At 37.8% G+C, this 27,526-nt stretch overlaps 1 protein-coding gene across 1 annotated transcript in view; it reads right to left on the reverse strand.

The window, feature by feature from the left end:
- The window catches only part of BRE (brain and reproductive organ-expressed (TNFRSF1A modulator)), a 343,490-nt gene extending 315,970 nt beyond the window's left edge, over positions 1-27,520 (reverse strand). The window contains exons 1-3 of the mRNA XM_005874839.2: positions 27,452-27,520; positions 23,620-23,772; positions 4,277-4,353 (exon numbers count right to left, since the gene is read on the reverse strand). Coding sequence (XP_005874901.1) covers positions 4,277-4,353; positions 23,620-23,747 — 205 coding nt within the window. The 5' untranslated portion in view covers positions 23,748-23,772; positions 27,452-27,520. The remainder of the gene's footprint in view (positions 1-4,276; positions 4,354-23,619; positions 23,773-27,451) is intronic.
- Between the last annotated feature and the right edge of the window lie 6 nt (positions 27,521-27,526).

A 27,526-nucleotide genomic window follows, 5' to 3' on the forward strand; every position in this document is an offset into this window, starting at 1 on the left:
CATGACTAGGGTGGCTATTTTTTACAAATATGCATTTATATGAAGCTCATTGAACTTCCTCTGTGAATTTTACTACAACTGATAAATTTTCACTCATTTTAGTGGCACCATCATAGACTTTAACATCTATTTTATTTAAATCAACCACTGGAAGATGCACTTTTACAATCCTCTAAGTACCAGCTGTCTCTTCTACAATAATGAAATTCCAGGATTTCTCTTAAATTCAGATAGCCTTTGATATTTCCCATAAGAATCTTACACAACGTGGTAACTCTTTCACTGTCCCAACATTGAAGAGCTATCTCTTCACATTAATAGAGCTGAGGAAACAGTAACATCATTCCTAATGTACTGCAATCTGCAGGTCCTTTGTGTTTCAATTACTTCATTTTGAATGTGGGTAATTCTTGTAGGAATCAATTCATGAATTCATGGGTAGAAATATACCCTCCTCTTTGTCTTTCATTCTCAATATCCTTAACTGCACAAAATTTCCTTTACTCACAGATAAACATTTATAGAAAACTGTTTTCTAATATATAAAATATTCTAAAATATAAAATTTAGTTGTACTAGTATGCTATTTTCACTGATCTGCTTTGAGAAAGTAGAGTAAAATATATAAAATTGACACAGACTCCAGATCTGCAAAGTACTGTATGTCCTTTCTGTTTTCTGTACTGTTAAGAGCAATGTTCCAGTTACAAATTCCTTGTATAATAAATAACTTCTAAAAACTGAATTTATGTTGGTAAAAGATAGGTACAACTAACAGAATGTCACATTCTCTATAACACCATACTTCAAACAACAAAAATCTGAACACAAAGATTAATTTATGCATAAATTCATTTCATCAACAAATACTTAATTGAATGTCTTTACTGTGCTAGGGGCTAAAGATATAACTTAATAAATAATACCATCTCCATCTCAAACTTCATTGAGTTTAAAGTTATGAAATAAAATTACCATAAGCTTTAATAGCTTGATTCAGCCTTGGTTAAAATTACAATTTAAGTCACACATCATAACTTTTCAATTGGGTTTAATGAAAAACTTCAGATAAAGTTGTATACTATGATCAGTGCAAGACCCACCCTGCCATTAAATGATAGTGAAGAAAGAGTAAGATAAAAATCCGAAACGGGAGAGTGAAGAGGAAGAAGAAAGAGTAGCAATCGGTAGATGAGACATTTCAACAAATTCCTAGAAGGCAGAATGCAGATGGAAGAGCAGTACTTGATGAAACGGGGCAGAAAAAGCTCTGGCTGCAGTAACATGAGAAAGAGGCTACTGATGAGCAGGAAGCCATCTGTCCTGGTAAATCCATAAAAAACTTGCGGTCATCCAGTGTAAGGAGAGCTAAGAATGAGACATGGGGCTAAGAACAGGGAGATTTACAATTAAAAGCTCCACAGGGAGCACGGCCGGTATAGCTCAGTGGTTGAGCATCAACCTATGAACCAGGAGGTTATGGTTCGATTCCCGGTCAGGGCACATGCCCAGGTTGCAGGCTCATCCCCAGTAGGAAGTGTAAAGGAGGCAGCCGATCCACGATTCACTCTCATCATTGATGTTTCTGTCTCGTTCTCCCTCTCCCTTCTTTCCTTAAATCAATAAAAAAATATAGTTTTTTTTAAAAGTTCCAGAGGGAATATTTACTGTCACGGTAAGAAATGTCCAAACCTGTAGAAGATTTTTCTAAGAGTTTATTTGAGTGAAACTGACAACATATGCCAGGGAGTAAGATCTCAAATGCTCCCACAGAACAACAGTTTTGCAGCTTCTTTTATGCATTTGAAATTAAGGAAGGGATATAAGGAAGACTGAAGAAAGCAAGGAGGGGATAGGATTACAGAATAGTTAACAAGATTATGTGTTCTCTTGAAGGTTGACACCCCCTTAGAGGTATTTCAAAGGTGTGTTAACATAGACACACAAGCACCATGGACAGGCTGGTTTAAAATACTTCACCATATAAGTTATAGGCCTAAATGACACTTTAGACCAGATTAATTTAATTGATATTGTTAAAGCATCTCATCCCAAAGCAGCAGAATATATATTCCTTTTAAGTCACATGGGCCCAGCATTATTTACAAAAGCCAAGATATGGAAGCAACCTAAGTGCCCATCAATGGACGACTGGATAAAGAAGAAGTTATACATATATATATATATATCTCGGCCATGAAAAAGAATGGAATCTAACCATTTGTGACAACATGGATGGGCCTAGAGGGTATTATGCTAAGTGAAATAAGTCAGAGAAACACAAGTACCATATGATTTTACTTATATGTGAAATCTAAAGAAAATAAATGAACAAACAAAATAGAAACAGACTCATAGATATGTAGAACAGACTGATGGTTGCCAGAGGGCTGGGTGAAAAAGGTGAAGGGATTAAGAAGTACAAGTTGGTAGTTACAAAACAGTCATAGGAATATAAAGTACAGCATAGAAAAAATCAATATTGTTGTAGTAAATGTCTAACCCCTATTCCATACCCCTAAAACTAATATAAAATAATACTGTATGTCAATTATAATTGAAAAATTGAAAAATAAATAAAATAACGTTATAGGCCTGGGGCATGACTATCCACCACGACCTGCCCAGTTAGGGATTTATAATCAGATCACCCTATAAGGTTACCCACAGAACCCCACTTTTTATCCACAATACCAACCCTCTCAAAAAATGTCATGGTGGCCAGATATGTAACTCCAGAAAAAATATGCAAGGAATTTTCTAAAGAAATAGAACAAATAATTTAAGGGAGAGCTATAACAATTAAACTCTAAAATATGACATGTAGGGGTTCCTCATACTAACAGCTAGCCCACCATTAATCCACACACTCAGTGAGCCCGGCCTACACAGAAGTCCCAATCAAAGTTTTATTGTCTGTCTTAAATATAATTGGACAATCAAAAATCACCTTTTATTTGAGGAAAGGCTATAGAATAACAGAGGGGGGAAACAAATGATAAATAAAAATAATCCCGGGGGGGGAGAGGGAAATTAAGATAATTCAGAAAACTTAAAAAAAAAAACTTCTATATCCTTTCAAAAAAATTTTTTTTAATTGATTTTAGAGAAGATTCTTTTTTTTAAAATCATCACTGGAGGATATGTTTATTGATTCTAGAGAGAAAAGAAGGGAGAGGGAGAGAGGGAGGGAGGGAGGGAGAGAGAGAGAGAAACTCATGCTGGTGCCCTGATCAGACATTAAACCCTCAACCTGGGTATGTGTCCTGAGTGGGAATCGAACACACCACCATATGGACGATCTCCAACCAACCCATACTGGCCAAGGCTGAAAACTTTTAAGATACTGTATTCATAAAATAAGAACAAAACGTTGTGAAAGAAACAGAGAGCAAGAGTGAGAAAGAACTCTTAAAAATTAAGATACCTAATTATGACTGTGGTAATAAAAAATCATCAGAAGAGCTCTACAGGAAAAGTGGAAGGGTGGAGGGAGACAGGAATCCGAGCAAATTATTTGAGACTTTGTTCCAGCAAGATAAAGGGGTAACCTGTTTACCAAGATATAATTATACAAAACAGATTTCTCAATACATAGATTCTACAAAAAAAGGTCAAATCCAAGAGAACAACAAAGGTAAATCCCATGTGACAACTGTGCAGGAGCAGGCCTGCAGAGCAATCATTCAAGCAATTTATAGACAGAGACCAGAGACAATTACAGATTTAGAGTAAATCATGTTATCAATCTTGACAATGCAAAAGGAAAATAATAGAAAACAAAAGTTGGGAGGTAAAGGGCAGGGGCTATTATCTTCATCTTATAAAGTGGGGAGCCAAAAACACTGTGGTTAATGTGAAACTAAATAAAAGCATACCACGTGCTCATTGTCACTGTAGAGAGACTGTGCTTAAGTAATAACAGTGCTAACTCTGTGCCAGGCACTTACTAAGAATTTTTACAGGCTGTTCATTTAACTGTACAACACAATGCTTTAAATAATCCTTTAAAAATGTAACCAACACAGGAACCAATACTGATGATATAATCACATTAAAGAGGAGGAAAAGGGAGAGATAAAGGGTGAAGTGAAAACAGGCTGATGCTTCATGTCTCAGAGGAGGAAGTCAAAAGATAATAATACCTAAAATTGGTAAGTCAAGGAACAGAAGCACCAGCATATTATTTAGCTATATAGATCATCCCCAGAAGAACTGAACCCTAAAACAATTTCTGTAATCTACATTTTTAGTAAAACAGTCATCACTGACTTACATTTTAATGTCTCTCCAGCATATGGTATATGCAGTTTAAATCGGTCACAATTGGGTCCAGGAGTCAGTGACGTGCAGCTTTTAAAAAAAGAAAAAGAAAATATATTTTAAAACCCCACATATTTAAGATATTTAACAAAGTAAATAAAAAGTGATTTATAAATAAAAGATTAATACAATGGCTTACAGAACAAAATAAAAGCCCACGGTGGTCATGGAGGCCAAGACAGTAAGACTTGCCCTAAAACAAATAATTCATTTATCTCACAATAAAATATATATGTCTTCTAACAATAAACACCAACACTGCTTCACTTATTTCTCTCAAAGAAATGTATCCTTCTTCTAATATAGGTATATCGTCCAAAAGAGATCTGTAGTCTTTGATGCCAAGAATTATAAAATAAGAGTAACTTTATGGTCACATTTTAAATACAGACTCTTAGCTTTCACTCAGCACTAAAAAGAGCCCAGGCCCAGCTGGTATGGCTCAGCGGTTGAGTGTTGACCTATGAACCAGGAGTTCCCGGTTTGATTCCTGGTCAGGGCACATGCCTAGGCTGCAGGCTCAATCAATCCCCAGTGTGGGGCGTGCAGGCAGCCGATCAATGCTTCTCTCTCATCATTAATGTTTCTATCTCTCACTCCCTCTCCCTTCCTCTCTGAAATCAATATTTTTTTTTAAAAAGGGGAAACTTAGTGAAAAATGTGAATTATGATTTTTTTCAACAAATGCTTCTTTATTAAGTACCTATAATAACGAAAAGTAAAAGCTGATGAAACACTGCCAAAAAGAGTGTTCTACCACGCGTGTTTTAATGAAAATTATTTTCTCAGTAATAAGTATAAGAACTGTATACATGTACATCAATGACATAAAAGAGGGAACAAAGCTCTCATAACTTGATTAAATAGGCTCTACAATGTGACACTATTGATTTATTTAGCAAACTCTTTAAGTAAATAAACTCTTTAAATAAATAGTGAAAGGTAAATTTGGATTTGAATCCTCTAAGTCATTACTAGGTCCTAGTTACGGAGATCATTAAAGACCCACTATAAAGAGGAAAAGTTGGCAATTTCAGTGCACTTTATATGGTTATAGTGACAGCTGAGAATTAATCTGGATTAACACAGCTAAAACAAGATATAATATAACCCTTTAAGACGCTAGCATTTTTAAGACAATGCAAAACATAAGCAAAATAAATGCTTTCTAATTTAATGCTAAACCTATTATTTCACATATTTTCTGGAGAAAATAATCATTTAAACCATATCTATGCTTCAAGTCATCTAAAAAGAACAAAGTAGATGGGTCCAGGGTTCCTTCCCTGAGTCTACGTCAGCTTCCTTTCCCCAGACTATTAATTTACCATTTGGCATGTTCTCCTACACAGCTTCCTGTTTTCTTGATAATGACGTTTGTGCTTAACAATATTCAACATCAGCTGAGAAGGAAGTCTTCAGCTTTGGCAACCTAAAATAACAGGTGACCGTGAAATAAAATAGGCTCAGAGACCAATAACTGCCTGTTAAATAACTATTAAGTCATAAATTAGAGTGAATTATTGTTAGCTGATGTTCACCACATTTTCATTTTACAGAATTAATTTATTTTCTCTATCATCAATGATTCGACTCAGACTAAATCAGTTTTAGAATTATCAGTTTCTCCACTGAAACACAACAGTAAAGAAGCTAGAAGACTGATATGGGCTATCTTAACAGCTATCAAAATAATCTATAAAACAAAATTGAACTAAGGTAGATTTTTTTACAATGTTCTCTAGCAGAATGGATCTATCTACTTGATGACAAATGGTGTTCCTAATACACCAAGTATATCCTCTATATCTCTAGAGCCTGAAATCTATTTCTAGGCCCTACTAGAAAATGATGGATTCAATTCTTAGCATAAGATTTCAAAATGCCATTACCAAAATAAGTGACTCAGCCCAGAATGCTTTTAAAATTATGAAAATAAACTATTTTTTAAATGTGTTTGCCAGTTCATGTGGCATCAAGTGTTATTCCCAGTTTCTATGCTATATCTCCATTTATGGATGATAGATTCCCAATCTACTTTAGGGAGTATTTTTAAATGTTAGTAAGTACTCCTATACCAGAATTGAGGTTTAGATTAAGTGTTATTTCAGTAGGTATAATGGGCTCAAATATTATTTTTAACAGTTAACTAGGAGAGGGAAAATCTTTTAATTGTTTTAGATGCTTAGGTCATTAATGTTTAAGCTTTCTTCTCTAATATGTGCATTTAATTCATTGTTAACAGAAGAGAAAATTAATAGAAAAGTGCAAGATAAAATTACACAGCCATTCATGATTTTTAAAACTCTTTGCAAACAAGGATAAAAAAGAAACTTCTTTAATATGATAAAGGCCGCCTACAACATCATACTTAATAACAAAATGTTAAATTTTTTCCCTTTGAGATAAAAAAAAAAATGAGACAAGGATACTGTGGACCCTGAAAAAGAAGATACCTACTAAGAAGGGCTCCTGGTGGTTAACTGGGCTCAAATTTTCAAAAACAGAGCCCAGCAGCCATTTCTACACAGGGGCCTCTCTTGCAAACTGCACTTCACAGAGAAGTCTGCACTTAACCGTCTGCCTGAACTGTTTCTGCCATCTGAGCCAGCCCTTATAAAGGAGTTTCTGGAATCCTATTTCAACCAATGGGACTAAAGCTTTCTCCATCCAGTCAGAGCTGTGCAGCTATATCCCACCCCACCCCCCATCAACAGCTTCACCCACCAATCAGAGCAGCTCCATTATGACCAATCAAGAAAGTATCCCTTGGATGAATCAAACTGGGAGGATTTGGAGTCCTCATTTGCATGAGGACAGACCAATCAGGGACCAGGGGGTGGGCAGCTCTGTCTATATAACCCTGTAGCTCTAGAAGCATACTTTCCCTTCCCAGTGGGGAGCAGAGCTGTCTAGCCAGAGAGGGGCCTAGTCCCAGGGCTGCCCCACAACCATGCTGTATCACAATTGAGATGTTTTACACTTAATAAAGTTTCCTTCTTCACCTCACCCCAAATTGGGGTTCACGTTGGTGTTGAATTGGTGCCAACAACCATAGTTGACAATACCTACCTGTTCTTATCACTTTTATTCAACACTGTGCTGGAGGTCCTAGCAAATAAGTAGCATGGGAAAATAAGGATGTAAATACTGAAAAGGAAAAAATAAGACTATATTTTTTTGCAGATAATATGACTGTGCATGTAGAAGTTTTTAAATCTTCATATGCATTACTGGAAATAATATCTTTAGCAAAGTTGCTAGACAAAGAACATACTCAAAAATACACAGTATACTGCATAAAGCTATATACCAGTGATGGCGAACCTATGACACGCATGTCAGAGGTGACACGCAAACTCATTTTTTTGGTTGATTTTTCTTTGTTAAATAGCATTTAAATATATAAAATAAATATCAAAAATATAAGTCTTTGTTTTACTATGATTGCAAATATCAAAAAATTTCTATAAGTGACACGGCATATGTACATAGATTAAATTAATCTGGAACCTAAAAGGCAGATTCATACAATGTTAATAACAGCAGCATACTTTGAAATAGCCCCAAACTGAGCAATTAAAATGTAATTTCAAACTGGATCCCCAAATGCCCATCAGCTATAGGATAGGGAAATAAATTAGGATACAACCATAAAATGAAAAATATAGCAATGGAATAAATAAATTACACCTAAATCCAACAATATAGATTAATCCCATAAACATACTGATGAATGAAAGAATAAATACTGTATGATTCCATTTGTTTAAAGCTCAAAACCAGAAAAAGCTATAGTGCTTGTGTACTGATAAAAATTTATAGAGCCGCAGGAAAGTGATGACTGTAAGTCAGAACAGTGGTTTATCTATGGGGAAAGAAGAGAGTGGTGACTGGAAGAAGACACATAGGGGGCTTTGGGGGCATTGCCAACATTTGATTTCTTGATCTAGGTAGTGATAACACAGATGTTCAGGTTTTGGTATTTATTAAGATGTAAGAATATGATTTCCACTACCTGTGTTTCAACAAGCCCTCCAGGTGACTCTGATTCACACTCAAGTTTGAGAGCCACTGCTTTAAATATGTACTATGTCCTGGGCTTAGTAATAATCACAGTAATTAATGCCAGTTGATCAAGGTAGCCACCTGTATATGCAAGTTCACATTTTCCTTTCATGAGGGGTTGATAGTGGTTCTCTCAATTATTCAGTTACCTTCAGCATACTGTGATATGCTACATGAATGTAAGAAATCTACTGCCTAGTTTTAACTATACTAAAGGACTTAAGAAATGAATAAGTGGCTTAAATTGATTCTTGCAAAGAATCTGTGGCTAGAAAATAATACGAACAAGTACAGACAAATCTTAAGGTGGGTGGGGTTGAAAACTAGTCTTTTGGCATAGCGCATGCAGCCAATGTTGCATTTCTTCCATTAGTATTTATATATTTTTAGAGATTTCTTTTTCAGCTATGACAGGTGAAAATACCATATTATAAGTAACATTACTAGTACGGTGTTGCTTTTTTCATCTTATATCATTCTTCTTAACTTATATTTTACATAAGTAAATACACATATTTTATAATTAAATAAATATAATATGCATGTATTGGGGGTTCATTAGCAAATTATTTGAGGTGCATAATCAAAAAAGTTCAGATTGCTGCTCTGAGTTAAAGAAAGGAGCCCATTCTCAGGAAACTGTAATCAGAAAACAAAAATCAAACTTATGAAAGTCAAACAAGGCACAATTTAAATAACAATTCAAGACAACAATAGATACAAGTCACAAAGCAATTAACATGATTAATTGACAAATTAGTGGTTAAAGAAAATAAGCACAATAGAAGCTGAGAGAGCAGAGAAACCACTTTTAGCCCGGGAAATCAAGGAAGTGTCACTGAATAGGACTGGCCTCAAAGAATGAGTTGGATCTGAACAGGCTAGGAGAAAGAAAACTACCCGCAATTGTCCTTAGCAATTGTCCTTAGATACGGGTAAATGCAAGGTGACGGAGATATTCTGCTAGACTGAAAGCTCTATAATAAAACAGAGTTAATTAAACTTAGAATCCCTTAGTGCCCAGCAGCATACCTGCTGGACCACAGGAAGCACCTGATAACTAGTGCATTAATAGCGCAGGTGAGCAAGTGGAACTGGCGAGGACAAGCACACTCCAAGGTCATGTCAAAGTCAAAGCAAATTACATAAATGCCCTGGACTGATTCCTGTTCCAACTGTGGGAATGCTGGTAATTCTTACATTAATAAATACTATAAGAAATCCCCAGGGCCCTAGCCAGTTTGGCTCAGTGGATAGAGCATTGGCCTGCAGACTGAAGGGTCCCGGATTCGATTCCAGTCAAGGGCACATGCCCAGGTTACAGGCTCGATCTCCAGAAGGGGAGGTGCAGGAGGCAGCTAATCAATGATTCTCTCTCATCATTGAAGTTTCTCTCTCTCTCTCTCTTTCCCTTCCTCTCTGAAATCAATAAAAATATATTTTAAAAAAAAAGAAATCCCCAGAGACAAGGCCAACTTACACACTATTTCTATTCATTTAATGTACAACATCATTTTAAAAAAGTAATTTTACACTAAACACTTAATTTGTTCAATAAAAATATTCATGTAACCTTTTTAGGCCACCATTTTCATTCCTTGACCTGAAACATGTACTAAATGGATGTATCCTTAGCCTCTGAATTCTGGGGCTTTATATTTCATATCATTTGTATACAGTTGACCCCTGAACAACACAGGTTTGAATTACGTGGATTTTTTTCAACCAATAGTATAAATGTATTTTCTCTTCCTTATGATTTTCTTAATAACATTTTCTTTTCTCTAGCTTACTTTAGTGTATGAATATAGTATATAATACATATAACATACAAAATATGTGTTAATCAACTGTTTATGGTACCAGTAAGGCTTCCAGGCAACAAAGAAACAAACACAGGGAAGCAGCCAAAATGCGGAGACAAAGAAACATGTCATAAATGAAAGAAATGGAAAAAAGCAAACTATTGGATATAGAGTTCAAAACCATGGTTATAAAGTTACTCAAGAATCTTCTAGAAACCTCCAAAAAAATAGAAAAGGACTAGTCAGAAATTACGCATACATTGACTGAAATAAAGAACAATATACAGGGATTCAACAGTAGAGTAGAGGATTCTGAAAATCAAATCAATGACTTGAAATATGAGGAAGCAAAAAAACACCCAACCAGAAGAGCAAAAAGAAAAAAGAATCCAAATATATGAAGGTAGTGTAAGGAGCCTCTGGGACAACACAAGCATACTAACATTCACATTATGGGGGTGCCAGAAGAAGAGAAAGAACAAGATATTGAAAACCTATTTGAAGAAATAATGACAGAAAACTACCTGGTGAAAGAAATAGACTTACAAGTCCAGGAAGTCCAAACAAGTGGAACGCAAAGAGGATCACACCAAGACACATCATAATTAACACATTGCGTACCGCATAGAAATCTCTAAGATATACGCCACGGACCGCACGTTTTTGGGCAAACTGCACATTATTTAAATCATCATAATGCACTTTAGGTGTTGTTTTTCAATAATTATAACATTTTTATTTACAAAAACAATTAAACAATTAAAGTTCCTAGGACTTTTTTAATGTATGGAACTGCGTAAAACATTTTCCTCTTTGAAGAGGGACCAAACAAAATTTACATAAGTATCTAGATTCGATCCTTTTTCCATGGGCATGAAAAACGAGAACACACGTGAGCGGTCCTTAACAGATGGCGCGTGAAACACGAGAAAACTCCTGAGCTGTACAAAATGTGTTAAAATGCCAAGGGCTACAGACAGAGAATCTTAAAAGCAGCAAGAGAAAAGCAGTTAGTTACCTACAAGCGAATGCCCATATGACTGTCAGCTGATTTCTCAACAGAAACTATGCAGGCTAGTAGGGAGTGGCAAGAGATATTCAAAGTGATGAATAGCAAGGACCTACAACCAAGATTATTCTACCCAGCAAAGCTATCATTTAGAATTGAAGGTCAGATAAAGAGCTTCACAGACCAGAAAAAGCTAAAGGAGTTCATCACCACCAAACCAGTATTATATGAAATGTTGAAGGGGATTCTTTAAGAAGAGGAAGAAGAAGAAAAAGAAAAAGATAAAAAAATATGAACAACAAAATGGCAACAAATACATACCTATCAACAATTGAATCTAAAAATCAAGATAAGCGAATAAGAAATCTAATGAACAGAATAAACCGGTGAATAAAATAGAATCAGAGGCATGGAAATAGAATAGACTGATGATTCTCAGAGGGAAGGGGTTTAGGGGCGGGAAGAGATTAAAAAAAGATCTTATATGCATACTAGAGGCCCGTGCACTGGAAATTCGTGCACTGGAAGAGGCATCCCTCAGCCTGGCCTGCACCCTTTTGCAGTCCAGGACCCCTTGGGGGATGTCCGCCTGCTGGCTTAGGCCTGCTCCTGCGTTGAGCATCTGCCCCCTGGTAGTCAGTGCGCATCATAGCGACCAGTCATTCTGGTCATTCCGCCATAACAGTTGCTTAGGCTTTTATTATATAGATATGCATTATCTATGAACACAGACAATAGGATGGTGAAGGCCTGGGGTAGGGCGTTAACCGGGTGGAGGGGAGCAACATGGGGGGAAAAGAGGGACATCTGTAATAATCTCAACAATAAAGATTAAAAAACTAAAAATTAATTAAAATGTGCATGAATAAAAGAAAAGTGTTTACAAAATGAGACTGTATTATAAACATTTCTCCTTACTCAAAAGCCATGTGTACTAAGTACAGCACAAGAAACAGAGTCAATAATATTGTAATTCGTGTATATGATATCAGGTGCGTATTAGACTTAAGGGGTATCTCCTCATAAGTTATATAAATGTCTAACTACTATGCTATATGCCTGAAACTAATGTAATATTGAATGTCAACCATAACTGAAATAAAAAATATAAATAAGTAAAAGTCATGCTTCCTTGATATATATGCAGAAAACATAAAGTAATAATGCTCTCTGAGTTTTTACTGATCCAACTAACTGAAAATTTTCGTAATTTCGAGAGAAGTCTCATTCTTATAAGCATCTATCATATTTGTTCTACTATATTTATTTTAAAAGAAAAAAAACAGTATTTCAGATTATCCAAAGTGTAGTTAGGAATTACTTATTACTAATGTACTACTGTCAAAACCAGGGGTCCTCAAACTTTTTAAACAGGGGGCCAGTTCACTGTCCCTCAGACCGTTGGAGGGCCGGACTATAGTTTAAAAAAAAACTACGAACAAATTCCTATGTACACTGCACATATCTTATTTTGAAGTAAAAAAACAAAACAGGAACAAATACAATATTTGTATTTGCATGTGGCCCGTGGGCCGTAGTTTGAGGACCCCTGGTCTAAACGCTGAGACAGAATTCTAAAAAGGTCAACTCCTCTAGACTGTTAGAATGCAGAAACCCTTCTAGAACAGTGCAACTCAAAGTGGGGTCCATGGACCAGTGCTGGACTATAAAATGTTACTATCCACAATGAGATAAACACAGGAATTGAGAGCAAGAATTTAGAAACTTTTATAGCAATTTGTAAGAGTAGCTTTAAGTCTTATGAATCCAATATTTAAAGCTCAGCTTTGTATTCCATGTATTTTTAATTTCATTTTTCTAGTAATTCATTTTTATTGTATTTTACAAAAATATCACTTGGTGACAGATTGGAAATTTTTTAAATTACTTTTAGAGAGACAGAGTCAGACAGAGACAGAGACAGAGACAGAGACAGAGACAGAGGGGCCATCAATTTGTTGTTCCATTTATTCATGCATTCATTGATTGATTCTTGTATGTGCCCTAACAGGGGATCGAACCTGCAACCTTGGCATATCGGGACCACGCTGTAACCTACGGAGCAGCCCAGCCAGGGCCTAAAAAAAAATTTTTTTTAATCCTCACCTAAGGATATGTTTCTACAGATTTTGAGAGAAGAGGAAGGGGGGAGGGGGGGAGAGAGAAAAAAAAGAGAGGGAGGGGGGAAGGAGAAAGAGAGAGAGAGAGAGAGAGAGAGATGAGAGGTGAGAGGAAAACATTGTTCAGTCACGCCGCCCCCCGCCCCCCGCCCCCGTACACTCCTGAACGTACACTCCTGACCGGGGATCAAACCTGCAACCCCCATATATGCCCTAATGGGAAACTGAACCCACAACCTTTTGGAGCACGGGATGACACTCCAACCAACTGAGCTACCCAGCCTGGGCTGAAAATTTTTTTAAACATTTATGTAACTTTGGTCTTTCACCAGAGTTTTAGAACACTTCTCTAAAGATCCTTTAAATGCTGAATGTCCTTGAATATGAAGATAAACTGTTTTACTTTGCTGTCCTCCAATCTCCCTATTCACCTTGGTTTCCCACTGTGATAACGAACACTATTAATTTATTCCTTTCCAAGTGTTCTTTTGATATCTCTGCTAAGTTGACAATAGTATCAATATAGTTCACTGCTTAGCATTTATCATCAGCTTATCTGTCTGGTTGCTCATAATTTATAACACTACTTCATTTGCATTCAGATGTAGCTCCAACAAATTCTTGAATTCATTCCTTATAAGAAGATATTAGTTAATTTGATGATCCAGTCTGGCAGGGTCACCCAATCTTCCACAGGACTGCTGCCATAATCCATGGCAGTAAATCATAGTATTTTTTAGACAGTCTAAAGATAGTACAGTTCAGTTTTAAATCCCAGGTCCCCATGCCTAAAGCAAGGGCCTGCAGAATCCTGAACTCATGCTTAAAGACTTGTTATCTCTGCAATTTTGCCCATTTCCCTGGATTCTCAATTCTCCATTTGAACTATTTTGGTTCCCAGAATCCTTTTCTGACTTACATATTCTTTTATTCCTTATGTAAATATATCCAAAGATGAATTTAATATATATATAACACGAGCTTTTCCCATATATTTTCTTCTAAGAGCGTTATAATTTTAGCTCTTGTGGTGCGGTCTTTGATTCATTTTAAATTTTGTGTACAGTGTATGATAAGGGTCCAATTTCATGTGGATATCCAGTTTTCCCTACACTGTGGAAAAGACAGTCTTTTCTCCATTAAATGATTTTGGCAGCCTTAGCCATATATCTGAGGGTTTACTAGTATTTCTGTGCTCTCTATTCTCTTCACAATTAGTCTTTCTGTCTTTCTTTATGCTAGTACCATGTTCTTTTTAAAAAATATTTTATATGTTTTTATTGATTTCAGAGAGAGGAAAGAAGAGGGAGAGAGAGATAGAAACATCAATGATGAGAGAGAATCATCAATTGGCTCCTCCTGAGGATCGAGCCTGCAACCAGGCATGTGCCCTGAACTAGGAATTGAACCATGACCTCCTGGTTCATGGGTTGACGCTCAACCACTGAGCAACACTGGCCGAGCAGTACCATGATCTTTTGATTACCATAGCTTTGCAGTAAATTTTGAAATCAGGAAGCGCAAGACCTCCAACTTTGTTTTTGTTTTTTTTTTGTTTTTGGCTATTCAGCATCTCTTGAGCTTCCGTATGAATTTTAGTATGCTTTTTTTTATTTCTGAAAAAAACATCATTGAGATTTTTATAGGGATGGCATGGAATCTATCAATTGCTTTGTTTAGTATTGACATCTTAATATTAAGTCTTCAGTGAACGCAGGATGTCTTTCCATTATCTGTGCCTTCTTTAATTACTTTCAGCAATATTTTGTGATTTTTTGAGTATCTAAGAGTCTTTTGGCTTCTTGATTAAGTTTATTCCTAAGCAGTTTATTCTTTCTGGTTTTTATCGAAGCTCAATCACTGAGCCACGCCAACTGGGCATGAAATAATGGGTCTTTTTGTTTGTTTGTTTTTGTTTTATTTGTTAATCCTCACCCGAGGGCATTTTTCCATTGATTTTTAGAGAGAGTGGAAGGGAGGGGGAGAGACAGAGAGAAATATCAACATAAGAGAGACACATTAATTGGTTGCCTCCTGCACATACCCCACACGCCAGGGAACAAGCCTGCAACCAACGTATGTGCCCTTGACCAGAATTGATCCCTGGACCCTTCAGTCCACAGGCCAACGTTCTATCCACTGAGCCAAACCAGCTAGGGCTGAAATGATGTTTTTTAAATGAAAAGAGTCTTAGGAGTCCATAGATGAAAAAAACAATTGTTCTAAGGGCTTCATACCTACTTAACAGTGGAACATCAAATTGTTCTCCAAAACTTCCACTTGATTCAAGATTTCTTATCAATAAGTTAGCAAGAGCAAAGGTTGAGATAAAAACCTTTTCAGAAAACAAAAAGGATATATTTTTCAAAAAGTCAAGAGAAACAAGGTTAATGGGAAAAACTACTTTCATAACAAGCCATTAGAAAGATAACCAAATTACTCAGGAAACGTGGCCCTGAAAAGGAAGATTACAAAATTATTTCTCAAGAACATGGCACCAAAAAACAAGATTAGTCAAGTAACATGGATGCTAAAAAGGAAGCTGGTCTACATGGTTATAAGGCATACATGGGCATTTTAACAGTGGCAGTATAGGAATGATTAATTTGGAATACATGTATGTGCCTATTAACATGTACTAAAAGAGCCTCACTTATCTTCTAATCCTAAAGAACTTAGCAAACGTTTTGTTCTAATAAAACAAAACATTTTACTCTAGTAAAAGAAAACAAAAAATACTACCTTAAAATTGCACAGAATAGAGGGGACAAAGATAAAAGTAAGAATGAGTTCTTGTTTTCTTGAACAATGCAAAGCAGAGGTAGGAAGAGACTAGATCAGCCGTGGGCAAACTACCGGATCCGGCCCGTTTGAAATGAATAAAACTAAAAAAAAAAAAAAGACCGTACCCTTTTATGTAATGATGTTTACTTTGAATTTATATTAGTTCACACAAACACTCCATCCATGCTTTTGTTCCGGCCCTCCGGTCCAGTTTAAGAACCCATTGTGGCCCTCGAGTCAAAAAGTTTGCCCACCCCTGGACTAGATGAATCTCCTATCCCCTTTCCTTTACACATTAGACTGGCTCCTTCCCTTCACCTCTTCCCTAACCTCCATATCAAATGAAGCCACTCTGAAATGAAGTCACTGCAAGATATGAAACGCCCAAAATTCACAACCACCTAAAACTCCAGATCCAAATTTATTCTAGCACTTACCATCCCAGACTCTGTGGAAAGAATGTGGAATCCTAGCAAAACTTCCCAAAGTCGGTGATTTCAGAGTTCACTGGGACAAGGCCAATATTACCACTTTGACTTTTTCCCAAAAAAATACTAAGTACAAAATATAAAATATCTGACAGCACTTTGAAATGTTAAAATATTGCTGAACTATTTAATCAACTGTCTTACACTATTATAATTAAAAGAAGGCTGAACAGGCAGCTACTCAGGTTAAAGATCTAAGAGTAGAAAAGAGTATGAGCCGAGGCATGAGGACTAGGGAAATTTTGTTTCTTCTGGTTAAAAAAAAAGTCCAAGAAATAATTCCTGAAGGACAACCTGGACTCAGTAATAGCACTCAAAATATCAACACCACAAACGTGTTCACTGGGTTTCTAGATGCTCTGGCTCCTAGACAAGCACTCCAGATCCTAGCAAAAATTCTGCCCTGTAACATCCACTGATTGGTCAGTGCCAGGGCAGGGGATTATTAGTCAATGTAGCTGGTCCTCAGGCAGCCATTGTGCTACTTGTCTGGTTTTGCTGCTTTTTCTGGGCCTGGAGCTGAAATACAACTGAGGCCTAGATGTTATCTTTAGGAAGGAAAAGATCAGGCGATATAAAACGCATGCCCAGCGATATAAAAGATCAGGGGTCCAAACCGCATGACCAGTGATATGCTAGGGGAGGATAGGTTACCCTGGGGGCAATGTTCTTGTTTTCCCAGTTTTGCCCCTTGCTAGGCATCCAGGGCTTTCTGCTCATGTCTAACATTTTCCATCTCCTGAATTAGCAAATAATCTTTAAAAATTTATAATACTGATATTATCAAACTGTAGAGGAACTGGCATCCTCATATACTGCTAATGGAAGTGTAAGCTGATAATACATTTCTTGAAAGAAATATGTATGTTTATGTATCCTTACATATAAATATACCAACATATTAAATAGATCAAAAGTTTTAAAATTTACATACGCTTTGGCTCCAAAATTAAAATTTTGCTGACAGATAGGAATATATGCATCCATTTAGGCATTTTTATTTTTTATAGACCCAGAGAAGATCTCCTGATAATGAATCTGACAATCTATACTAATAAAAGGGTGATATGCTAATTAGACCGGGTCGACCGAACATCTTCCGGTCGTCCTGCCTTCCTTCTGGACAAAGACATGGTGGCGGGGGCCGAGGCAGAGGTGGCTAGGGGCGATCAGGCCGGCAGTGGGGAGCAGTTAGGGGCGATCAGGCTGGCAGGGAAGGGCAGTTGGGGGCGATCAGGCCGGCAGGGGAGGGCAGTTAGGCAGCGATCACACAGGCAGGCAGGCAAGCGGTTAGGAGCCAGCAGTCCCGGATTGTGAGAGGGATGTCCGACTGCTGGCAGTCAGACATCCGCTGAGGGGTCCTGGATTGAAGAGGGTGCAGGCTGGGCTGAGGAACCCCCCGCCCAATGCATGAATTTCGTGCACCAGGCCTCTAGTCACCTAATAAAAGGCCAGGTAGCTGCCTGATCACATTGCCTGAGGCTCAGTAATTGGCAAGCCCACCTACACACAAAGAGCTTCAATTCACATTTTAATGCCTTACTCATTAATAGACATGGACAGCCAAGAATCATCAGTTTGAAGAAAGCCATCAACATGAAAGATAATGCAAGGTACAGAGAAAAAGATGTTTGTGGAGTTTTTTTTAATCCTCACCCAAGAATATGTTTATTGATTTGAGAGAGAGAGAAACATCAATGTGAGAAAGAAACATTGATGGGTTGTCTCTCATATGCGCCCAGGAATCAAACCTGCAACCTTTTTGGTGTATGAAGACAATACTCCAACCGAGCCTCCCAGCTGTGGTAAAAAAATATTTTTTTAAACTGTAAATAATCAATTGTACCTCAATTTTTACAAAAACTATAATTACTATCCTTACAGAAAAGAGAAGATACTGCATCCATGAAACTACAACAATATGTGTGTTAAAGGTCTCCACAATTACAGATCAAGGCCTCCAAGATTTGAAGGGAAGATAATTTGCAACCTAGACTTCTGTACCTGCCCAAAGTATCAATCAAGTTTAAAAGTAGAATTAAAGGCATTTTCAGACTTCCAGGAACTCAAAAAACAAACCTCCTCCTCTCCCTTTCATGGGCTGCTATTGGAGTACATGCTCCAACAAAACAAGAGGACACAAGAAACTAAGATATGAGATTCAACACAGGACAGAGGCAAAGGGAAACCCACAATGATAGCTGTATGACACATCTAGACAACAATCAATTCAGATTAAAGCAGTTCCTCCACCAATCTTCCCATCTCAACAGATGGCATGACCATCTACCAACTTGCTCAAGCTCTCTCACACGCCAAATTGAACATCCTCATGACTGTACCTTCTAAACAGCTTACAATCCCTTCTTTCAGCCTCCAATGCCACTTCCATATTCTAAGACTCTGTCATCTCTCACCTGGTCTACTGTAATGGACAGCTAACTAGTCTACCTTATCCCATACAAGTTATTTTCCATATAACAACCAGTGATTTTTTAATACAAATAAGATCCTGTCACGCTGATTAAAATCCTCTAATAGCTTCTCATTCCACCCAGAATAAAACTCAAGTTTCCAAATACAGCCCACCAACCTCTGCATAATCTGGCCCCTGACTATCTTTAGAATCTCATCTCATTTCCCTCTCACCCTCTCACTACATTCCAACCACAGTGGCCTTGCAGGTTCTTGAATATGTGAAGTTTTATCTTGCATTTGACATGGTATTGGCCTTTTACATCAAATTCCCCAGCTCTTCACATTGAATTATTCTCATCTTTCATGATTCAACTTAAATGTAATTTCCTCAGAGCTTTCCTAACCATCAATTCTCAATTAGCCCCTCACCAGGTCAGTTTCCCTTCATTTCATTTCCTCGGTGAGTTAAAATGAGGGAGTTTTGTCAACTGAATTATGGTATGTCCTAGTAGAACAGTATGCAACTATTTAAATGAGGTTATCAAAAAGTATTTATATAAAATGGCTCAGCAAGACAATTTTTAAGAATTAGAAAAAGATGGATAAGGAGAATGTTTCCTACCAGTTATCACTGACATTCTATAAAGTTGTAATTGTTAAGACAGTATAGAACTGGCAGAAGGAAAATGAGACTGACATATCAGTACAAAAAGTCTAGAAACAGATTTGTGACATAAACTTGACCTAACAAAGGTAGCACTGCAGATCCATAGGCAAAGGATGGCCTTCTCAATAAATGATGCTGGGATAACCAATTATCCATATGGTGGAAGGGGGGAATATATCCCTCTCACAACATATTATATAGAAAAAAGTAAATTTCTATTTAAAGACCAAAAAAGGAAAAGGCAAACTTTAAAATCCGTAAAAGATGATTTATGATTTTTGGGTAGGACAGTTTCTTGAAATGCTCCCTTTCTCTTACACTTACACACACACACACACACACACACACACACACAGGCACAAATCTAAAAAGGAAAATATTAATAAACTAGAGGCCCAGTACACGAATTCGTGCACCAGTGGGGTCCCTAAGCCTGGCCTGCGGGATCGGGCCGAAACTGGCTCTCCAACATACCAAAGGATCCCAAATTGCAAGAAGGCGCAGGCCAGGCTGAGGGACCCCACTGGTGCATGATCGGGGCTGGGGAGGGGCCACGGGAGGGCTCCAGGGCATGTCCAGCCTGTCTCACTCAGTCCTGATCAGCCAGACCCCAGCAGCAAGCTAATCTACTGGTCAGAGCGTCTGCCCCCTGGTGATCAGTGCACATCATAGCAAGCAGTTGAGTGGCCTTAGCATATCATTAGCATATTATGCTTTGATTGGTTGAACAGCCGACCAGACAACCAGACACTTAGCATATTAGGCTTTTATTATATAGGATGTGACTTAATTAAACTTAAAAAGACTTCTGGACATCAGTACCACAAATTAGGAATATAAACCACAGATTGAATGCAGATATTTGTAATACATGTAACTGCCAAAAGATCAGTATCCAAAATGCTTAAGGAATGTTTTAAAATCTATACAAAAATACAATCACTAAAAAGATGAGCAAAGGATAGTCCCCCAAAAAAGAAATCTTAATTGGCAATAAGGATATGAAAAGATATTTCATTACACTAGTAATCCTGGAAATACAAATTAAAATCATAATATATTATTTTATACCCATCAACTTGTAAAAAATTTAAATCTGACAACACAGAGTATTTTTGAGGCTATAAAATAAAGAAAACACTTATTTCTGATGGAAAGAAATTGATACAATCTGATAATATCTAATAAGATAGAACATGCATATACTCTAAGAGCCAGCAATTCTATTCCTAGAACTATATACCCTAGAGAGGTACCTTTCAAACATTTTTTTTTTTTAGAGAGAGAGAGAAGAAGGGAGAGGGAGAGATAGAAACGTTGATGAGAGAGAGACATCTTCAATTGGCTGCCTCCTGCACACTCCACACCAGGGATCGAGCCCACAACCTGGACATGTGTCTTGACTGGGAATGGAACTGGCAACCTCTTGGTTCATGGATCGACGCTCAACCACTGAGCCACACCAACCAAACCCTCTCACACTTTTTTGATCATTGCAAACATATTTTACCTTGTGACCCAATGCACACATACTTATTTAACTGAAACAAACATTCACAAAGCAGAGTTTATTCTTAATATGCATCACATATTCTGATAGTTTCCATTCTTTTTATTAACGTTTCAATGTTGGAATGACTCACTCACTTGATTTTAGAACCACTAATGGGTAAACACACACAGTTCAGAAAACTCTGCCCCAGAAAATAAATATATATGTATATATATATATATATATCTTCTTGTGCAAAGGTAAGAGCATGTTTATTATGACATTCTTTGTCAAAATAAATTTAGAACATAAAAGTCAATCAGTAGAAGAGTGAATAAAAAATTGAAGGCATATTCATACAATGGAATTGGATATAACAGTGCAAACAGAAGAACTTAAGTATCGATAACGACAAATATCATGAACGTAAGATACTTAGCAAAACAAGCAAGTTGCAGAAGAATACATACAGTATATCATTTGTATGAACCTTTTAAATGTGCAAAACAAGAGTATACGGTACATTGTTTAGAAACACATTTTTACATAATGCATATATAGCATATAAAGATATGCACAGGGAAAAAGAAAATAGATCCCAGAAAAGTACAGAAAAGAGAGTGAAATGAAAAAGCCAAGTGAACATTTAGAAACTAAATCGTTAAAAGTTGCCCATCTTGCACAGCCGGCATGGCTCAGGAGGTCACGGTTCGATTCTTGGTCAGGGCACATACCCGGGTTGCAGGCTCCATCCCCAGTGGCAGGGCCGTGCAAGAGGCAGCTGATCAATGATTCTTTGTCATCATTGATGTTTCTGTCTCTCCCTCTCAATTCCTCTCCGAAATCAATAAAAATATATTTTTTAAAAAGTTGCCCATCTTAAAATTAAAATTGCCTCCTTTCCAAGCACCAGACTAATAAAGAAAAGTTTGCCTGACCAGTGTGGCTCAGTGGTTGAGCATCAACCTATAAACTAGGAGGTCACGGTTTGATTCCCAGTCAGAGCACATGCCCGGGTTGTGGGCTTGGTCCCCAGGAGTGGACATGCAGGAGGCAGCCAATCAATGATTCTCTCTCATCATTGATGTTTCTCTCTCTCTCTCCCTCTCTTTCCTGCTTGAAATCAATAAAAATATATATGTTTTAAAAGGCTCAACTGCCAGCTAGAAAGAGTAATACAATCAAATTGAGATCAGTCTTCAAACACACTTTTTTTTTAAATTTTTCTATTAAGTAATCAAGTACACTGAGTATCTATTTTTAACTAAGTAATGAAATCCAGAACATGGACAAAAAATACAACAGGTACTTGTGGGTGGATGAGATATCACAGCAGATGCCCCAAACACAGCCATGTGCCAACCAGGTTGAGTCACTGTGATATGCTGAAAAAAGATATTAAGGCTCAGCTGCCACAGGTTGCAGTGAGCACTCACTGCTTTCCTCTCTGTTATATTTGCCAGGCATCATTCCAGAATGCTGAATATTCAGACATCTTCAAGAATAGTAAATCACTAAAAATGACAAAATGTGGCATCTTACAAATAGCATATGCTTATGATCAAATTAACACAGCAGATAGCCAATAAATATTCAGTGGGCTCATGGAATAATTCCCTAAAATTAAAATGGTGGCCCTTCTAGGTTTCAATATATATGACATCCAGAAGATTAAACCCAATGCTATAATACCCTTTGCTGTAATTTCAAAAATGTCAATCCACTTGTCAGAGAATGTCATTTAAAAGGATCATGTGTAACAGAATTTAAGCAATAAACTACCAGACCAGTAAGCATGCCTCCAAGCCACAAGTTCAAACCACTCTGATCCCCAAACCAAGCAACTTCTCTAGGAAAACATCTCACCCATTCATTCAGTCAACCCATATTTATTACACTACATGTCAAAGGTACCACAGTAGACCTTAAGGAAGCATCGTGTTAATTTTCTATAAAATTTTTGTCCATTTTCTGTAAATCTAAATTTATTTCAAAATAAAAAGTTGAGTATTTTGTAGGCATGAGATCTTACCATTTCAACCACATTATGAAAATGACTCATTTGGGCTAGGTATTATAATTTTCTTATTAGGAGAGATTATTCAATGATGTCAAATTCAGAATCTCAAAACCCAACTCTTACTGAATTACAGAAGACATAACTAGAAAACGAGTCAGTGACTGAAAAGTACACTTGCGAAACACGACACGGTAGTCTGTTAGCAAAGATATACACTCCCAAAAAGACATAAAGCAATGATCATAAAGCAATGGCCCACAACACAAATAAAACGACTGAAAACATAAAATGTCAAGAACTGGACAAAACCAACTGAATCAATATGCGATAAAATTATGACTTGATGAATGTCTGTGGCCAATTTTTATGAGTCTGGCAAAAAAGGCTTTTCATTAGGTAAAAGATGGATTGGTTGAGTTACATACCCAGATTTCAAGTCAGTTATCCTCAAACAGTTTGTAGCATCCAGTCCCACTTTTCCATTGCGGACCACACTAGATATAAATGGGGAGAGCATTGGAGAAATTCGGTTCAAGGCCACTTCTGGGGACATTTTAACTTCGACTTGCAAATCACCACTGAAAGCAGAAGGAAAGAACGGTGATCAGAGTATCCAAAAGAACTACATACACCAAGCTCCCTGAAAACCAGCACAGCACACACGTTTCTCTTGTATGAATAAATACCTCATTTTCCTGTCTTAAGCAGCCTCTCCCAATGAAATCATCTCCCTGCTATTCACCTACTTAGGACAGAGACTACACCACTGCTTTTCAGGAACAGAGGCAACCCTTGAAATCCAATTCCCTCCTCCTTTCCAAAGTTGATTTCTACAATGCTACACTCCACTTAAAACTCTCCCATTCAGCTTGCAACTGGCCGGTTCTACTTTAGTTGAGGCCTTAAGAAGCCTTCGCTGACAATCCTCTCCCTCTTAACACACAAAACCCACACACCAGTAGGTTAGGAATCCTCGCTTTGTGAGTAAGAACTTGGCTGATAATACTATATAAAAACCTAGAACAAGCATAACCTGCTTGCAAGTCACTTACTAGAAATTATTTTCTTCTGATATACTTCTCTACATAATTTTCATAACTGTTACTGCACAGTGTATTATAACACTGGAGAGAGATCACAAACTAAACACTCAATAAGCATTTTTAAATAAATAAATAAATAAATAAATAAATAAATAAGGAGACAAAAGCTAGAGAAATATTCAGGTATATAGAGAAGATAATATGCCCTCAAACACTTGGTAGAGGATAGCACATCTAAGGAATAGATGCAGCAAAAATCTACTTAACAATTAAATCATGAAAACATATACCTGTCCAGATATTCAGCAACACAAACTAACGTGGATCTAGAAGTCTTTGACTGTACTGTAAGGTGCTTAAGAAGTCCTTAAACTTGAAAATACAAAAGTAAAACCAATAAATCATATCTAAACTACTTGGAAACCCATGGGGCTGGGGGAGGGAGTACATGAATTCCTTTTAATAGATCTCTAAATGAAAGCCTCTACTTTCAGAGGTGAATAAGTCAACTTAAATGATCATTTTCTTTCTCAATCTGAAAGGATAATCCCACATCTAAAGCAATTAATTACCTGCAAGTTACAAGTAAATGATGTTTTGCTTCTAGTTTTCATATATTATACCACATGAGGACTTACGTGTCCCTGCTAATATAAATGTTGAAAACTAGTACCTGTTTTAATAATTTCAGACAGTAACAAAGGTAAGAACTACAGTGATCTTTCAAAAAATAATAATACTGTGACCCTTCTGGGTGATGACACTCAGAAGTATCTTGGGCATGTACCTTGGTTGCAGGCTCCTCCTCAGCCCCGGCCCTGGTTAGGGTGCGTGCAGGAGGCAACCAATCAATGTGTTTTGACATTTCTCTCTGTCTTTCCCTTTCTCTTCCACTCTCTCTAAAAATCAATGGAAAAATACCCTCGGGTGAGGATTTAAAAAAAAAAAAAGAGCTTCCATATACATTATTGCAGTTGATCTTCATACCCCTGGGTAGTAAGGAATTCCCATTTTAAAGATGACACAGATAACTTTTATAATGCCTTTGAAAAGTATACTAATCTAAAGTATCATTTTGAAACCTATTTTTTTCTATTCTGCAATGTTTCCACTTTTTTTTCTAACGACTGATGTCACAGTTCTTGAAAGGATGATTACCTAAATCATATGCAAATACAAAAACACTTATCCAGGAAAAAAAGCTGAAGGACCTCACCTACATTACAAAATTATTCTTCCTCTCCCTGGTCTGTGTTTCTTAGTGGTTAGAGCGTCGGCCTGAGAACTGAAGGGTCTCAGGAAGGGTCTCAGGTTTGATTCCTGGTGGAGGGCATGTACCTGGGTTGCAGGTTCATCTCTAGCCCCTGGTGAGTACATGCAGGAGGCAACCAATCGCTGTGTCTCTCTTACACTGATGCTTCTCTCTCCCCGACCTCCCACCTCCTTTCCACTCTCTCTGAAAATCAATGGGGAAAAAATATCCTTGGGTGAGCATTAAAAAAAAAATTATTCTTGTTTTTCCATAATTTTAATTATGGGACATATCTATTATAATTGTATCTCTCATTTCTATGAAAAATGAAAATAGAACATTCTGAACATCTATTCAGTATCAAGCACTGTCCTACGCACTTCAATCTGTAATCTCATTTACTTCCCCTGAACAATCCTGTCTTCTGTTTAATATTAGTTTCCACTTCATTCATGGATAAGAAAACTAATACTCAACAAGACTAACTTGTTCAAAGTCCCCAACCTAGCAAGCTGAAGGATCAGAATTCAAATCCAGATCCCCCTCAAAGTCCACTATTCTCATTTTCCTCTCAAATAAACATAACTTCAATCACCAAAGAGAAAAGCATCGAAGTGAATTTTTTTAAGTATACATCTCTTAAAATTTGGACAAAATGGCATGAATTTAGACTCATGGTTGCTTTACAACTAGAAACAACTACTCTTTGCCTACTGCTGAAATTGGCCTGACTGACTGCACCAATCAAATGCTAGAGGGAGAAGAGATAAACCAAATAACTTATAAGCATAGCCCATGCACACGGGCAATAGGGTAGTGAAGACCTGAGAGGGAGGATGGGGGGGGGGGGGATCTGTAATACTATCAATAAAAATACATTTAAAAATGCTAAAGGGAATAAACCTACTCCAGAAACCAAACTATACTTAAGGTTGGCAACAACCCATTCCATTTCAGCAACTGTCATGACCTTAGAATGACACCTGAAGGAATGAATTTGTCTTTGTTTCCAGAACAGCCAAAATACTATTTTCTGACAGTTCAAGGTTTCATGCAGTGTTAAAATCTGTTTCAAGCATGAGGTGCTGTGACTGCTCTAAAGGAGAGGGGAAACTACTCCAAAATCCGAGGTCACGGAATGATGATGGTCTTTTGGTGCGGCCCTGTTGAGCCAGGGGCATGGCTGCGGGGATCACCCCCCCATACACACCCCACCCCACCCCCCAACCCAGCAGCTTTTACACGTCTCAGCACTGTAACAGATCGCAGGCAGGCAAAACTTCACGGTGGCCAGCCTCCCCTGAATGCTAGTTAGGCCATTTGTATTTCCTGACTTTGACATATTACAGAAGGAAAATGCAGCAATACAGTTTTTACAGGTGTCTGCTGCCTCCAACTGAGGTCACATCAGGTCCTTTGATCGGCCACCTGGGGAATACAAAGACGTCTAAAGCGTTGTCCAGTTTCTTGCCATTAAGATGGGATGACAAACACGGAAACATGTGCCCTGCTGACGTCACGGAACGGAAAGGGGTAGCGTCCAGCTGCGTCACGTCCACGTCATGGGCGCACGAGGCAAGTTACACGGGGGGGAAGTCATTTCTCCGAGGGACAGCACTCTAGAAAAACAAGCCGGCTCCGACCCACAGAATGATCACCCCAATTTAGGAGCCATTTAAAAGGGGCACTCTCCCTTCTCCCAAATTGTATGACCCCCTCATCACGAGGGAAAGAGGGAGAAGTCAGGTTAATCGGGGACCGGGGCGGTATAGACGAGGAGAAAGAGTAACGCCTGGCCTGGAGGATGCCGTTCTTGAGGGGACCGGCGTGACGGGGACGAGCAGGGCATCTTTGGAGCTGGGCCTTCTCTACAGGAAGGGGAAGCGAGCTCTGGGCACGGCCCTCGGCACCACCTGTGCGACTCGGGGTCCAACCTCCCCACACCAGCCCCAGTCTAGGTACCTGGAACTTAGTCCGTTCGGTAACCGGCGACTACGTGGGGTACAGGTTACCCGAGCGCGCCCCCGACCGACGCAC

This window comes from Myotis brandtii, unplaced genomic scaffold (assembly GCF_000412655.1).
Source record: "Myotis brandtii unplaced genomic scaffold, ASM41265v1 scaffold454, whole genome shotgun sequence".
In the NCBI taxonomy this organism is placed as follows: Eukaryota; Metazoa; Chordata; class Mammalia; order Chiroptera; family Vespertilionidae; genus Myotis; species Myotis brandtii.